A 15,923-nucleotide genomic window follows, 5' to 3' on the forward strand; every position below is an offset into this window, starting at 1 on the left:
AAAATTTAACAAATTATAATTTAAAAAAATATTGATAATGAAGTAACACAAGAAACCTTCCTTTTTAATATGAAAATCTGTTTCATGGATATGTTTTTCAATATAAGGTTAATTTATCTCTTACAATGGTGGTAACCGATAATTTGTGGTTCGCATCTTGGCTAAATTTTGTGGAACTGGAAATAATTGTTTAAGTCTTGGCTACATTTTACAGGTTCGATAACTTGTAGTTTGAATCTTGACTAAATTTATGGCGGTCGATAAATTCTGGTTTGAATCCTAGCTAAAAATCGGTTTTTAACCAAGACTTGAGCCATAATTTATCGACCTCCATAAAAATTAGTCGAGAATCAAACCACAAAGAAATAGACATACAGGATGTCTCATTTTAAAGGACCCACTCAAATATCTCAGAAACACGTTAAATCGAAAATATCGACCTTTGGAAATCTCAAAATTATTAAATTAACAAAAGTTAGGGCACTATTATAGTAATGTATTCTTGATAGTAAATAAAGTAAAAAAGTCTAATACTATTTTTTCTTTCGACGAACAGTTAGCGAGATATCGTAAGCGTAAGTTAAATGTTGAAAAAGTTACCAAGTTTTCCTTAAATATCTCAAAAAATATCAAGCAAATAAAAAAATGTTTCAGATAAAAATTGTTCAAATTAATTGGTAGAAAATGATGATATAATAAAAAATTCGGATTTCCATTTAAGAAATTTGATGATCAGTCAATATCTCGAAAGTGGCGCCATCTATAAGCAAAATGCTATCGCTGTCTTACGTCCCCGTTCAAGCCAAACAACTATTATCTGAAACATTTTTCGATTTAACGCAGTGTTTCTAAGATATTTGAGTGGGTCCTTTAAAATGGGACACTGTATATTTCTTTAGACTAAACTTCTCTGTTAATGCAGACAGAAGAAAGAAAATATTAATTGCTAATCAAATGGCTTGAAATATCTTATCACAAGTTATTATTTCCTTTTTTCTTTCCTTATTTTGGTTTTTTTTTATGTCCCATTAGACAATTCAACTAAAACTATTATTTAAAAAATGAAATTATGAAAAAAAGACTATCGATAGTTTAAAATAAACTACTGATAATTATTCATGATGTTATGAATGGTTCTCTGCTTCTAATGATTGATTATGCCTACTTTTATAACATGTATGAGACATTGACAGAGTTTAACATAACTCTAAAAACAATGGTAATTGAATGATTCGAAAAGCACTTTAAAGAATAAAGTCTCTACTTTTTATTTATATTAAGATTTTGATTTTGCTATCGTTGTTTATGACGATATATCGAGTTAAATGAAAATTAGTAGGTATTTAACTTTTAGTCTCACTTTTCAGTTGAGTTTCGACATCAAAGTTTTATTCCTCTCGAAAATATGAGAAACGCGTCTCAAGGAGGAAACTTCAAGTTTTCTATTAATTTGTTAACGAATACTGTGCAATTATTTGTTCATCTTCTATGAGCGATTACAAGGCAAGGAACTTCATAACAGATTTTAACATTTATTTAAGATTTTGATTATTTTCTTGGAACGTTCTAATGAGCAAGTTAACATCATATGCAAAATTTATCTGGAAACTAGAGACTTAAAGCTGTGAAATGCTTTTCGAACCATCCCGTTATCATATTATTATTATCGAAATTACGGCTCGTTAAATTTTGCAAATTCGTATTAAAGTATTTTGCAAATTTTAATACGAATTTTGCAAATTCGTATTAAAATGCATTCGTATTAAAGTCGAGAAAAGTAATGTTTTAAATTCATCGAGCGTAATATATACGCATAATGAAATATGAGATTAGTGAAACAATGCTCATTCACAACATAGCAACAAGCAAAAAAATAAGAAATAATGGAATCAAATTTTCATCTCTCGGCATAATCCAATCTATTACTTCCTGCATATGATTTCTCAACTCGTCAGGAACTAACCAGCCGTATTCCTTCCGTAGAGAGATATAATTAATAACTAATCCCAAAAGCTGTGTAATACATCATCAAAATTATCAACGAGTGTAACTGACGAAGCTTTACTATCCTTTTCTCAGCGGAGAACACTTCACGGAAAGAAAGTAAACGCTCTTATTGCGACGTATCTCTTTATTCGTTGCGCAATTCTAGACTTCAAAGGACGATGGTTCTCGATTATACAATCGCTTATGTGTGATCCAACGTTTTCGCACACGCGGCGCGACAACGGGTTACAATATGTACAATAATAAAAATAGTGCGTCTCTTTACAATTCGTGTGAACCTATATACACAAGTCGCGCTAGATACGAAATTTACACATCGGGACGGATCCCGATCGGCAGCACGTCGAATCGTCGTCGTCGTCGTCGTCGTCGTCGTCATCGCGCTCATGAGCGCGATCGTGCTGGCCGCGCCGAACCGCGGCCGATTCGCCGCGGAATGATCGATCGCGCGAGTCTCCTCTAACGAAAAACCTAATGATTTACGTCGCACGGCGGGGTCCGGTCGTTTCAGGCCGGCCGGGCGGTGGGGGGGCGGGGTGCGGGGGGATGAGGAGGGCAGAAGAAAGAAAGTTACAAGTGCGTACGCGCACCGGCTCGAAATTTCTGGCCGCGGGCGATTGTCGGTGCATGAATAAGCAATCGGCATACAGCATTTACATTCATCCGAGGATTATGAATAGCCCTCTTTCCGCGCGCGCGCGCGCGCGAGAGCGAAATAAGAAGTGATACAACGTGAGCTCGCGAGCGGGAGAAAATCAATTCAGCGCCTCCGCTCGATGTGTCTTCCTTTCATCGGCGCTCAGATTCTTATCGAGGCGATGTCGCCTCGTCTAGCATCCCGTCGACACACACGATTGCCGATTTCCTCCGTCGGGATTGCCGGCCGATCGCGATCTATCGCCATCGGCAAGTTTTATCACAACAGTAGATTTGCGCGACAAGCAAACGAGCGTCCATCACACAGCCGCCATCACGCCGAACGTTCGCGATCAACGTGTCGTTGTCGAGCTGGACTTACAGCGACAGACAGCGAGTGTGCATTTCCGTATTTCGTGTACGTGCGGAAGGCCTCAATAAATATATTGATACGTTACTCCCTTAATACAACTATATTAACGTCGACATTTGGATTGATGTATTAGAGGTGTGATTGAGTTTTGTAGGTTTTGCAAGAGATGGGATTAATATCAGTTTTGGAATGTCGAAGACATTCCAATCGCAGCTATTGTTTAATATTAATGTTTTAATATATTAACCCCTATATTGATATTTAATCATTTACTAACAATAGACGCAATAAGAATCATGTTGATATCATCTTAAAAATGGAGCTTCCTAAAGAGCATCTTCGACATGTGTCGTTTTTGTTTTTTGATCAGAAGAAAACGGCGGTTGAAGGTCACAGAATTCTGACAGAAACTTGTTGCTTCATTAATTAAGATTGTAAATATTGGTTTAGACGATTCAAAAGTGGTGATTTCAATGTTAACGATAAAGATTGCTCGGGATAAGCAAAAAAGCTTACAAATGCAGATTTGCAAGCGTTATTGGACGAAAATCCAGCACAACCACTTCGGAAGCATGATCGGAGCTTGCCGGAGCATTAAATGTTGATCGTGCAACAGTTACGAAACATTTACATGATATGGGAAAGACTCACAAAGGAGGAAAATGAATTCCACATCGATCGTCGGAAAATGCCATTGCGAACCGCTTGAACATTTGCATTTCGTTGATCGCCAGACAAAGAATGGAAAGTTTTTGGTATCGAATTGTTACTAGAGATGAGAAATGACTTTATTTCGATAATCCCAGACGAAAAAAATCATGGATTGATGATTCAGGCCAACCAGCAACATTCACTTTGAGGAGCGCAATATTCACGGTTCAAAGGTATTGATGCAAAAATAATGGTGGAATGAAGAAGATATTGTGTATTATAAACTGTTAATTCCGAATGAAACTGTCACCGCTGATCGTTATCGATACAAATTATACAAATTGTACAAAATTATAATTATAATTATTATAATTATTAATTATTATATAATTTATTATATTATAATTAATATAATTATTATATAATTTATTATAATTATATAATTATTATAATTATTAATTATTAAAAAATAATTATTATAATTATAAATTGTATAAATTATACAATTATACAAATTGGAGCGAGCATTGAATCAGAAACGGTCACCAATTGCGAGTAAACGACGCAAAGTGATCCTTCTTCACGACAATGCTTGACCTGATATTGCATTATCAGTGAAGCAAAGGTTATCAGAGCGGGAATGGCAAATCTTGCCACCCCTCCCCCCCCACATAATCTCTAGACATTGCTTTATCCGGTTATCACCTGTTCCGGTCGATGTAGGCAACATGCTCTAGGGGACACATTTTCTTAACCTGGAACAAGTGCGGAAATTTGTTGAAAAGTGGATCAATTTCAAAGAAGAATCTTTTTATCGTCATGAAATGCATCTCTCGCCAGAAAGAAGGGAAAACAAAGAAAAATATTTTGATCGAAGGTATTCGTTGATTATTTCGTTTAAGTAAATCAATTTTTGAGAAAGAAACTCTCAAAACTAAATCGCACTCCTAATAATATCAGCTGTTGATGGCAGGTATCAACGCTTGACAGAAGAGATTTTATCACAGCAACTCCGTTAATTTCGAACACTCGAATAACTCGTCAGATGTCGTAACGACGACACGAAAATGCACATTGCGCGAAGAGAGAGAGAGAGAGAGAGAGAGAGCGAGAGAGAGAGAGAGAGAGAGAGAGAGAGAGAGAGAGAGAGAGAGAGAGAGAGAGAGAGAGAAGGAGAGGGCAAGAATTTATGTACAATGAGAAAAAATTGTATTAAAATTAAACAAATATTTCCTCGAATATGACTGTGAATGCATTTATTCAAATTAAGCGACTAATCTCTACAATAAAATATAGAGATTCTGAATGTAAACTTTTTTCTTAAATTTTAGAAAATAATTGTTTAATTTACATAAATGTCGTATTCGAACAAATATTTGTTTAATTTCAATACAATTTTTTCTCAGTGTATAAAGTACAAAAATATGTTTCCCACTTTAGCGGACAACGACACTCTAAATCGCTGTGACAGAGTCCAGTTTGTGATGTGACAATTACAGTGACGATTGACGCTTTTTAGCGCCTTATCGTCGCTCCAGTGCGTCTTTCTTTACACGAGAGAGAGAGAGAGAGAGAGAGAGAGAGAGAGAGAGAGAGAGAGAAAGAGAGAGAGAGAGAGAGAGAGAGAAAGAAAGAGCCGCGGATAACAAAATATACGCTCACAGTTCGGAGCGGAGCGTGAATCATCGAGATGACACGACATTCGTCAGTGTTCGACTCGAAAGACGCGCCGGAACGTTACATCACAATAGTCGCAATTTGTACAATGATCGCAGGAACGTTCACATCGGCCGATCGATACGGAGCTCACTCGCGGCGAGTCGTTATACGCCCCCGTTGTCGCTTGGGATCGAAGTCGAGGGACAGGCTCGAGAGATATCGAAGCATCGTCTCGCGGTGCTGAGCTACCGCTTTCGCAACGTTGCCTTCGTTGGCGTTGTATTTACCGCGCGTTACGACCGATCAATCATTTCCGGGCTCGCGGCGATGAGGCAATCTGCGTGGATTCCGCGAGACTGACACGAGCGTGTGGCAATACCCGTGCGAAGAATTCGTCCTGCGACCGGCGTGTCGCCGAGCGAATCCCGTCGTCGAGAATGACGCGATCTCTGCCTCGCGAGTCTCACCGCTGAGTTGCGACTAGGATTGCCAGATGGCCGGGATTTCCGGGAATGTCCCGGAATTCTTAAGCTTGTCCCGTGTCCAGGAATTTAAGTCCTCTGTCCTGGAAAATGAAAATTTCAACAAAATCATAATCATAACATTCATGCTTCTAATCAGAGAGGAACTTGAGAGAGGCCACCGCGATTTATGGGGCCGAATTTTTCGACGTGTCACCTGAGGAAATTGATGTCAAGCAAGCCATTCGCTTGATAAAAAATACAGTCGCACGGTTAATGTTCGAGTTTCTCTCTGCTGGCTAATTCACGCATTTGTTTGTTGCAAGTGCATTCCCTTAGCTGTCTCTTATCCCTCCTGCGCTCAAATTTAAGGGGGAACTGTGATGAATTATTTAAGAATTGGGGGAAGAGTATGTTATTAAGGACACTTCGAAATAATTTTATACAAATTTTTATTAAAAAATAATAAAAATTAACAAAGATATATGCAACAGAGTGCCGGTCCGTAAAAAATTCTTCTTCCAACGGTGGAGTCGATATCTCTGGCATGGTTCATTTGAAAAAAGAATCAAATATTTTCTTAATCTGCATAAATGTAGTTTTCGTTAAACATAACCGTTTCTTTAACTAATTTTTTTTCAAAATAATAGCATGTTAAAAAAAACTTCAACTTTTCCTAAATTTTTTCTTCATTCACAGAGCCTTGAAAAATAGTAATTTTCAAAATAAAAAAACGGCTGCGCTTAACGAAAACTACATTTATGCAGATTCAGAAAATCTTTGATTCTTTTTTTCCAGATGAACCATGCAGGGACATCAATTCCACCGTTGGAAGAATCTTTTACGGACCGGCACTCTGTTGTATATATCTTTGTTAATTTTATTTTTTAATAAAGATTTATATAAAACTGCTTCAAAGTGTCCTTAATAACATACTCTTCCCCCAATCTTGAAATAATTTATTAAGTGGTAAAGAAGAATTCGTGAAAAAGGGCCTTTTTTGGGACCCAGTTTTGGCTCACAGTAGTGTTCCCCCTTAACTAAAATTCTCCAACAACCTATTTTTCAACCGTTGCCTAAAAATATCCCGGAAATAGTCATTTCTGGCAACCCTAGCTGCGATACGCCTGATTGTGCGTTGCGACACAAGGCACTCGCGTTAACACGCATCGCGCATCGCTGGTGATTTCTCATCAGCGCGGATCAATGAATCGCGGCCGAGACCGGTAGTGGAGCGCGATGGTATCGCGGATAGAATCGGCGAAACACACTGTTGATCACGTGGAATCTCGCGTCCTGTCGGTCGAACATTGCTGTGACCGGTCCATGAGTTACTTCATGGCCCGACGAGGCACGTAGAACAAGACCGGCAACAATGTCCGGACGTCGGGAACAGCCGGCGTTCTCAATGTGATGTGTTAAAATCGCTCTCGTCTGTCTGCGTGACGATACTTCGACTTTGGAGGATCGATCGGATGGATCGAATTTTTTGTACGCCCGCTCGTTCACACGCTACGGTTCTCGCGAGAAAGCCGCGGAAACAGCCGCCGCGCCGGAACCTCGGCAGATTCGAGCGTCGCTGCTCCGCGGCCGAAATCGACGCCATGACTGGAATGTGTGCGTAGGATAAGTACAATTGCCGAAGTCGCCGGTGGTACTCGGCAAGGACAGAGGCATTCGCCACGGGCGTTCACGCAGCACTCGCGTATGCGTGCCTACCTGCCTGCCCAGACTCGAGGGGCGCCGAAGGACCCGCGATGAGAGGGAAAGGCGCGGGGTGTAGAATCGCCAACACATATCTCGATATCTCGCGGTTCGATCTGCCGAGAGTCGGCCGCCCGTATATTTACATGTATAATTTATATATCCCGTGGTCCGGACATACACGCAGTGCGTCCGGCCAGGGCGGGCCCAGGGCCGTCCTTACGATCGTCCTGGGACGTCCGTCGGGTCCTGCGCGAGTGCAAGCCGTTGTCGTGAGGGAGGGAGAGAGAGAGAGAGAGAGAGACAGAATGCGTTATAAAAGGAAGCCCGACTCGAGGCTGAATCGATTCGCAGGCTGAAAATTCTCAGGAATCCAATCGTATTCCCACGAGCCTTTCGACGGCGGGTCTCCTCTTTGGAAACTTTCGGCTGCGCGCTTCCCGGATGACGCACGTTCTTCCGGCGAATTAAGCGCGCCGATCGGCGCGGTGAAATTGCATCGCACACTAATGGAATTAACCGCCGAGAGACTATTTATCTCGCGTAGAAAGCGGTGATTGTCTCAGTGATGCGCGGGAACTTCCAAAATGCGTGCTTCGGAGAGCCGCTCCCCCCCTCGCGTAAACATTGTATCTCGTAAACTCTGTGCAAAGTACCAGGGAATAACCGGCTAAACTGGAGAACAGGCAAGACTGTCCGCAATTCGAGAAAGCTGCAACATTCCTCACCGGCATTTCGCTTGGAGTGAGTCAAGTGAGTCGCGAGAGACGACACGTGAGAGAGAGAGAGAGAGAGAGAGAGAGAGAGGGGGGGGAAGAGAAAGGGGAGGAGAATATCCTTACTAACAATGATAAATATCGATCACAGAATTTTTTTACTATTTTTTTCGTGTTAATATTGATGATAAAATTTCTTTACTATTCTTCTCATGTTTCTTGCTAAAAATGCTCCCGAAAATCTCCTTCACTTCGAAGAGCCAAAGTTATCGTAATTTCCCTAAAAAAATAATAAAAAAATTATGGATGAAAGTTTACTCGTTCTAGTAATAGATAATAGGTAACAAAGACATTCTAATGTTCAAGGGTTAAATGCACGCATAAAAATATTCTGCAATGGCAACTAGAAATTTTCCGTTATACGACATTCAGTTGCAGCAGTGGGGAATTCTCTTTCGCAAACTGAAGAACTGTCGACGTCGATAATTGCTTTCGATCGAAGGAACTCAAATTTTTCGTCTCGCAAATATCGTTATCGCAGCAGAGGCATTTGGCTATCTCTACAAAAGGCGTGAAGCTAAATACAGAGAGACACGAAGTCTCAGTTACCGCGACCGAAGAGGTTCGTTTGAAGAAGTCGAACGACGCTGCCAGTGATGCGATTTTCGATCTGGCTGCGTGGAAGCATTTCCTCCTTCCATTTACGCACGGAATGCCCCGTTTATTTGTGTGAAAAACGAAACTTGTATTCTTGACAACATTAAAAAAAGAAAAAAAATTGCTCGCTTCCGGTGATCGAATTATTATATTTCTGAGACAACAGAAATCCCCTAACGGAATTTCTCTCGCGCTGCAAGCGAGTTCAGTTGATTGCTGAGGAACGGAAGGTTTCGGTTGTCGTAACTGGAATTCAGTTGTATCAACCGAATAGCTTCCTGCGTGTGCGTGTGTGAGTGACCCGCGAGCTCAGTCTATGCCTCAGCGCGACTTAACCCATTTGCATCCGCAAGCGGAATAATCCGCACATAATGATTGTCATTTATCACCAGCCGCGGAATATTCCGCGAGCCACAACGTTCACTTATCACCAACCGCGGAATAATACGCTCACGACGACGTTCACTTCTCGCCAATCTGAAACTGTCCGCGAGCGGTAAATAAGTTTTCAGTATATTATCAGCAAATTTTATTCCTTTAATTGTTGTCCAGACCTTTCTGGCTGTGTGTCGTTAACGGTGGGTAGTACTAATCTAAGATCAGATTTTAAAAACAACCCAATTTGTCTTGATTATTACGCGTGTAATTTCTAAGTAAAATCAAAGTAAAATAAAACAAAAAAAAACTAACAATGTGCGGTGATGCGCGGCCGACTCCGTTCAGTCGAACGTCTCCGATTTCTGAAGTTAGTCGCGTATTTACATACAGCTGTGATGCAAATGAGTCAACCCGAATCAGCCGCGAAGCCGACCAAGCGGCCAGGCCGACACGCGACGTAAACGCGGCAGGCGGCCGGGGAGGGGAGGGCTTTTAATTAAGCGAATTCCATAATACGTTCCCGCTGTCGCGTAACACGCTCGTGATAAGGGCCTCCACCGGCCCGTCCGGCGGTCGTGGGACTTTTTTCGGGCGGTATAATGCGCCAGCGCGAGAGCCGCGGAGCGGCTCTCTGTTCTTCCCTCCCCGGCCGCCCTCTCTCGCTCTCCTTGCCGCTATTGTGGCCGCGAGGGCGCAATTAATTATAGCGTGTCCGCCGAGAGGGAGAGAACATTGTTGCGTCCGCGTTGTCGGGCGCACGCGTTGCGCATTGCGCTACCACCGACGGCGTTCCCAGCCGCGAGTGCGATCGTCGTTTTCTCTTTTCTTTCTGCTTAGCTGGTCTCGCTTCTTCGTCGATTTTCAGCCGTCTCCGATCGACGAAATCCGCCGGTCGTTTCCGAGCGGAACCACGACCGGCTCCGCGCGCGAAGCACGCGAGGCACGGAAGGGAAGGATCGAAGTGCAGTCGGAAGGGCGTACTTATCTCATACAAAGGCGATTCCGAAAGCGTTTCACGGCGGGTTCTCTACATTGCGTCGATTGGACACTTCCTGATAATGGCACTCCGCGCCACTTTATGAAAATTGCAACAATTTCCAGCGAATTTCGTTTCCTCGGTCAGGAAGGGCGCGGTGACTGAAAGGAAACTCGGTGACTGGAATCGAGTGACTTCTCAAAGCTGCCTTTGTACGTGTTCTATTTAGCGATACGACCGCGAGACAGCGCACTATCTTTCTCCCTCTCTCCCTTTTTTTTTTTCATTTTTGTCTGTCGAAAGTGTGTCCGTCGCGGATGCGGGTATGCGTGCGTGCGTGCGTGCTTGCGTGCGTGCGCGAGCACGCAGGTGAGTTGAGGGTGAACGACGTGAAGCGCGTACACGCGAGAGAGGATCTCGAGAGGCGGACGCGAGAAAGAACGCGACTTCGTATCTCGGACGGGGGAACAATCGGGCCTCGCCTGAGAAGGTAATTAAGCGAACACGTCGGCGACGATTAAACGATTCTCCGTTGAATCGAGCGGGACGAATTAATTCCGGCGTCGATCGGCGATCGAAGATAAACGATCGGCAGTGATACGACGCGAGGACGGCGAAAGCTATTTAGTGCTTGAGCGCGATAATCCCCGGCGTGACACGCGAATCCGATTGAGCGCGATTCCTCGAGCTGCGCGCGAATATCGGAAGAGACGCCGCCGCCGCCGCTGTGGAAGTGTATTTCCCACACCGTTTGTTACACCGCGCGTTGTCCAGTCGCTGAGACCGCTCGTGAACATTGAATTTCACGAACTTAACGCGACCGTTCCGTCTCGTTGGTGAAAAAAAAAAATAGGGCGAGCCGTCACTTTGTGCTGAATAACTTAATCCCAAACTACGAGGAGATCGACGTTTGGAGGATCTCCGCGTTGCTGAGTGAAGCGTTTCAGATCCACAGCGCGGTGCGAATTTTTCGAGGAATTTGGCACAATTTTTTTATCTCTTTTGCCGATTCTTCAAAATTCCCAATTATTTATTTATCCCATAAAAACATTTTAACGCGGCTCTTCTGTCTGGTTGAGAAGAAGCGTGCCATCACTTTGCGCTGAATAACTTAATCGAAAACTTAGGAGATCGACGTTTGGAGGATCTCCGCGCGAATTGCGAATTTTTCGAGGAATTTCGCTCAAAAGCTTTCATTTTCCTTTCCCATTTTTTCAAAATTTCTGATTTTTTATTTGATAGAGACATTTTAACGCGGCCCTTCTGTCTCATTGAGAAAAGAAGCGTGCCATCACTTTGCGCTGAATAACTTAATCTAAAACTTTAACGCGGCTCTTCCGTCTCGTTGGCGAAAGCAAGAGCGAGCCGTTACTTTGCGCCGAATAACTTAATTAAAAACTTAGAAAATCAACGTTTAGAGGATTTCCGCGTCGCTGAGTGAAGCGTCTCAGATTTACAGCGCCATGCAAATTTTTTAAGGAATTTGGCACAACAATTTTTTTCATCTCTTTTAGCGATTCTTCAAAATTCTCAATTATTTATCTTATACAGATATTTTAACGCGGCCCTTCTGTCTCATTGAGAAGAAGCGAGGCGTTACTCTACGCTGAATAACTTAATTAAAAACTTCGGAAATCGACGTTTAGAGGACGAGGTCTCCGCGTTGTTGAGTGAACTATCTCACGTTTACAGCGAGATACAAATGTTTCGAGGAATTCTGCTCAAGAGTCCTTTAATCTCTCTCATCAATCTTTCAAACAAAAAAAATTCCAATTATTTATCCGATAAAGAAATCATCGTTGCGAGAGATAACCGTCGTTTCTCTCTCTCCAGTCAGAATTGTATCACCTGCGACCAGTCGTTGTCTTTCGCTGTATCATTCGTAAATCGCGTCTCGCATGAAGGAAAAACACAAAGATAATGAGAAAAGCAGAAAATAACATAAGGCGATAAAATGTTTACGCAAATAATCCTCCGCGCGGACATTGCGTTTGCGCGCCGTCGAGTTTCATGGGCCGCCGACTTTCTCGTCACGAAATTCTGCAATTTTCCGTAATCGAGGCACGCACGTGAAAACGAGATCTCATTTACGCGCGCGCGCGCGCGAGGAACGGGAACAGGAACGGGGAGAATGATGGTCGGGGAGTACACTGTGGGCCGCTTAGAACGTGGACGGACGTAGCCGAGGGCGCTGACTGGCAGCCCTGAACGTCAAATTACGGGGCACCTGTTCTTCAAAACGACTTCATTCCATTGGTATCGCGTAAGGATTCCGAGTCCGTCCTTTCGCGCGGCGCTCGTCCAACAGCCGACGATCACGTTAAAGCATTCTGTGCGATTAGATAGCGGATCGATCGTCTAATGCCTCGTACGAGAACGTGCTCTCGAGCTTATCTCGTGTTAAACAGTCAAGATCGACATGTAGAATTTGTTTCGCTTCCAGCGCGTTAGTTTCGGATCGGAGATTCCTCGGTCGATTTGGAGCCGAGTTTTTCCCAGCGGGAACATCGCGGCCATCGTCCGTCCACCTCAGCTACGTCCTTTACTTTCAGTTTTTAATTATTACTCGAGCTCTGCGGGCTCTGCGTTTGATCTAAGTCGTAAAGTTGCAGGCTGAACGCCGATCTCATGCGGTGATCCGAGCGAGAGTATTTTCTACTCCTCTCAGGCTGCTGTCGCCCCGCTCGAGTACTCTCTAAATTTCCTCGAGCGACATTGCGCTCGAAAAGAGTGACAATCCAGAGTGACGAACGCTCATAATCGAGTCGCTCATAATCGAGCGATTTGTTCCACTCTGGATCGTCGACTCGTGACTATTGTTTCACGCGAAAATGAAAAATAGACCAAACTCCATCGTCGTTGCGATAGACAAGTGGGAAATTTCCATCAACGGACCGAGGGTCTCCATTCCATGCCTTCGGTCAAATAATCACTTTTGCATAAGGACGAAACGTCACTTCACCTGCAAAAGTGATATTTGAGCTCTCGCCTGAAAGGAATCTTTGAGAATTCTCAAGAGCGCCTACCTGATTCTCAGCGAGTCCTCGCTCGAAGAAATTCGGAGAGCAAAGCAGACCTGCAATTCCGCGCTCGTCCCGTCCGCGAGTGGCACGTACAACACATCGGCGGAAACAATGGTCCTACTTTTTCGTCAGGTACTGATCTGATTTTCGCGAGATCGTCGCCGGGCCGGCCGGGCCAGCCTGCACACCCGGTCTGTTACTGCTGATTGGAAACCGCAACGTATGGTTCTTCGTGCGCGCTGTCATTACGTTTTTGCGCCGGTGTGAGCCGGACGTTACGGCTGAGCCGGCGTCGTAGGAGAAAGCGCGCGCGCGCAAATTAATCGGCACTTTTAACGAAGGCGATCGCACGTCCGCGATCTCGCGGCGACTCGCCGTCGTTGGCGCGCGCGCGCGCGCGCGAATGTTTTCACGTGTATCAATTCAGACGACGCGATTCGCCCCGGTCACTTACCTGCCAACCGGTTCTCCTTCCGCCTGTCTTGCGTTTCGTAGAAAAATTTCGCGAGCGGGGACGGCCGCTATTTTATTAGAGCGCAAAAGCGCGCGGGAGAGGCTGGCGCGCCGTAGCCGCCGCCGCCGCCGCGGCGATCGATTCGCAACGCTTGAGCCGTCGATTCGCGTGTCGCGCAGGTCGATTGTCTTAACAGGAGCGCAAAGTGTGGCGACAAAGGGACAAGTAGAGCGTCGCCGAGCAAGAAATCGATTTCATCCGGAACCGGTCCCCGGCGCATCCGCCGCGCCGCGCCGGCTGGCTTCAACGACAACGCTCCGCCGAGCGGACAAAACTTTGCGGCACCGAGCGCGCACCACATCGTGAGACGTCGTTTTTCAGAGGAAACTTCCGAGTCACGTCACAGCGTCGAGTGATCTCTCGACAGTCTTTTGTCTCTCTTCTCCCATTCTCTCGACTCGATTCTTCGTCACCTGGCCTTCGCGCCCCGGCGACGCTTCCTCTATCCGCCTCCTATCCGCCTCCGCGTCCGCAGGGAGAGCGTCGAGAATTCGAGCGTCACTCTGAGACTCCTCTCGTTCACGCGAGATGGACACAGGTCGATGGCGATCACTCGAGCCTCCCCCTCCTCATTGTCCGACACATCCTTACACATACGCATACACATAGACACGCACGCGAGCTTTAAATATTAGTTAAATATAATCCGAAGGCACCGTCGAGTTCTCGTTGATCGCCGCCAGTCTGTACTGCGGCGCGTCCAAGTTCTGCGGACTCAGATGCAGGTTCGTCGTCGCCGTCGCCGTCGCAGGCGCACTCGTCGTCGTGCTCGTCGTTGCGGCCGACGACACCGCGACGGCCGCGGCTGCGGCCGCCGCCGCCGCCGCCGCCGCCGCAGCCGCCGCCGCCGCCGCCGCTGGTATCTGCTGGTTCGCCGAATTCGAACTGAGATCGCTGTAGTAAGCGCTGCTGGGAGCGCTGCTCAACGTTGGGCCATCCGGCTCGGCGTCGCTTCCGGTATACGCCGTGTTCTGGTACGACGGGTGCTCGCCGCTCCTGGTACCACCGATCCTCAGCGGATCCTGATGCTGATGATGATGATGATTGTGGTGGTGGTGATGGTGGTGGTGATGGTGCTGACCCGGCGGCGGCACCGGCGTCGACGGCCCGTTCTCGTACATCTCGTAATCCGGCTCTTGTATCCTGGAAGCAGCCGGGTAACGAGGCTCTCAATAACCGTCGGGAGGACGAAGCAGCTCGATCGGAGGAGAGTGCCGGCCATTAACATACGTATGCTTTATATCGGCCGCATCGATATTTGCCGATTACGCGCGCCGGTGCGTATCGGATGCCTTGTTACACGCGCAATTAGCTGCTCGCAGAAGGCGAGGATGGAACAAAACCCGGATCGAGCTCATTTAGGGAGTATTACAGCGGCGGGGGGGACATCGCGATTGTTGCCATCTATTAGGTGTACAAATTAATTCTCGGCCCCTACCTTTCATCGATTACAGGACCTATTCAAATTGGAAAAATCAGTTGTAGACGCGATGTCATTCGAAAAACAACATTTGAGGCGCTGCCTTTTTTCGCATTTCAACTTAAAAAAAAAAACGCGGCGAAAGAAATGATTTGTTCAATTTGAAAACGCTGTATCGTACAGCACGTGTAAAAAATGGTTCCAATAGTTTCGAGAGGGAAATTTCAACCTTCAAGATAGTGAACGCCTTGGTCAATCAAAAAGAGTGGAAGACGAGAAGTTGGAGCAAATTTTGGACAAGAATCCTTAAACTTGTCAGACCGTTATTTCTGAGCTCTACCAACAACAGATGATTCGCGTGAACGTACTTGAAGAAAAAAGTTTACCGGCAGTGGGAGAAAGACGGTGACACTGCTGCAGGATAATGCCCGGCCCTACATAGCAAAAAGGACTCTGGAAACCATTTCAGATTTAGGCCGGGAAATTCTCCCCCATGCGGCGTATTCTCCATACTTGGGCTCTTCGGATTACCACCTACTTCGATCCTTACAGCACCACCTAACTGATTCCCAATTCAAGTCGGTTGAACAGGTCGAAAAAAGCCTCGATGAATTCACTGAATTAAAACCACCATCACTTTTCCGATCTGGAATTGCCGACAATTGCCTGAGAGATGGCAAAAATGTATGTAGAATGTAGAAAACGAAGGAGATTACTTGGAAGGTTGAGTTTGTATTTATGCTTTTGT

At 45.1% G+C, this 15,923-nt stretch overlaps 1 protein-coding gene across 1 annotated transcript in view; it reads right to left on the reverse strand.

The window, feature by feature from the left end:
- Positions 1-5,288: 5,288 nt before the first annotated feature.
- The window catches only part of LOC105185099 (uncharacterized), a 156,579-nt gene continuing 145,944 nt past the window's right edge, over positions 5,289-15,923 (reverse strand). Inside the window, exon 10 of the mRNA XM_025304921.1 lies at positions 5,289-14,898. Coding sequence (XP_025160706.1) covers positions 14,391-14,898 — 508 coding nt within the window. The 3' untranslated portion in view covers positions 5,289-14,390. The remainder of the gene's footprint in view (positions 14,899-15,923) is intronic.

Source organism: Harpegnathos saltator, unplaced genomic scaffold (genome assembly GCF_003227715.2).
Source record: "Harpegnathos saltator strain DR-91 unplaced genomic scaffold, Hsal_v8.6 scaffold659, whole genome shotgun sequence".
NCBI classification, from domain to species: Eukaryota; Metazoa; Arthropoda; class Insecta; order Hymenoptera; family Formicidae; genus Harpegnathos; species Harpegnathos saltator.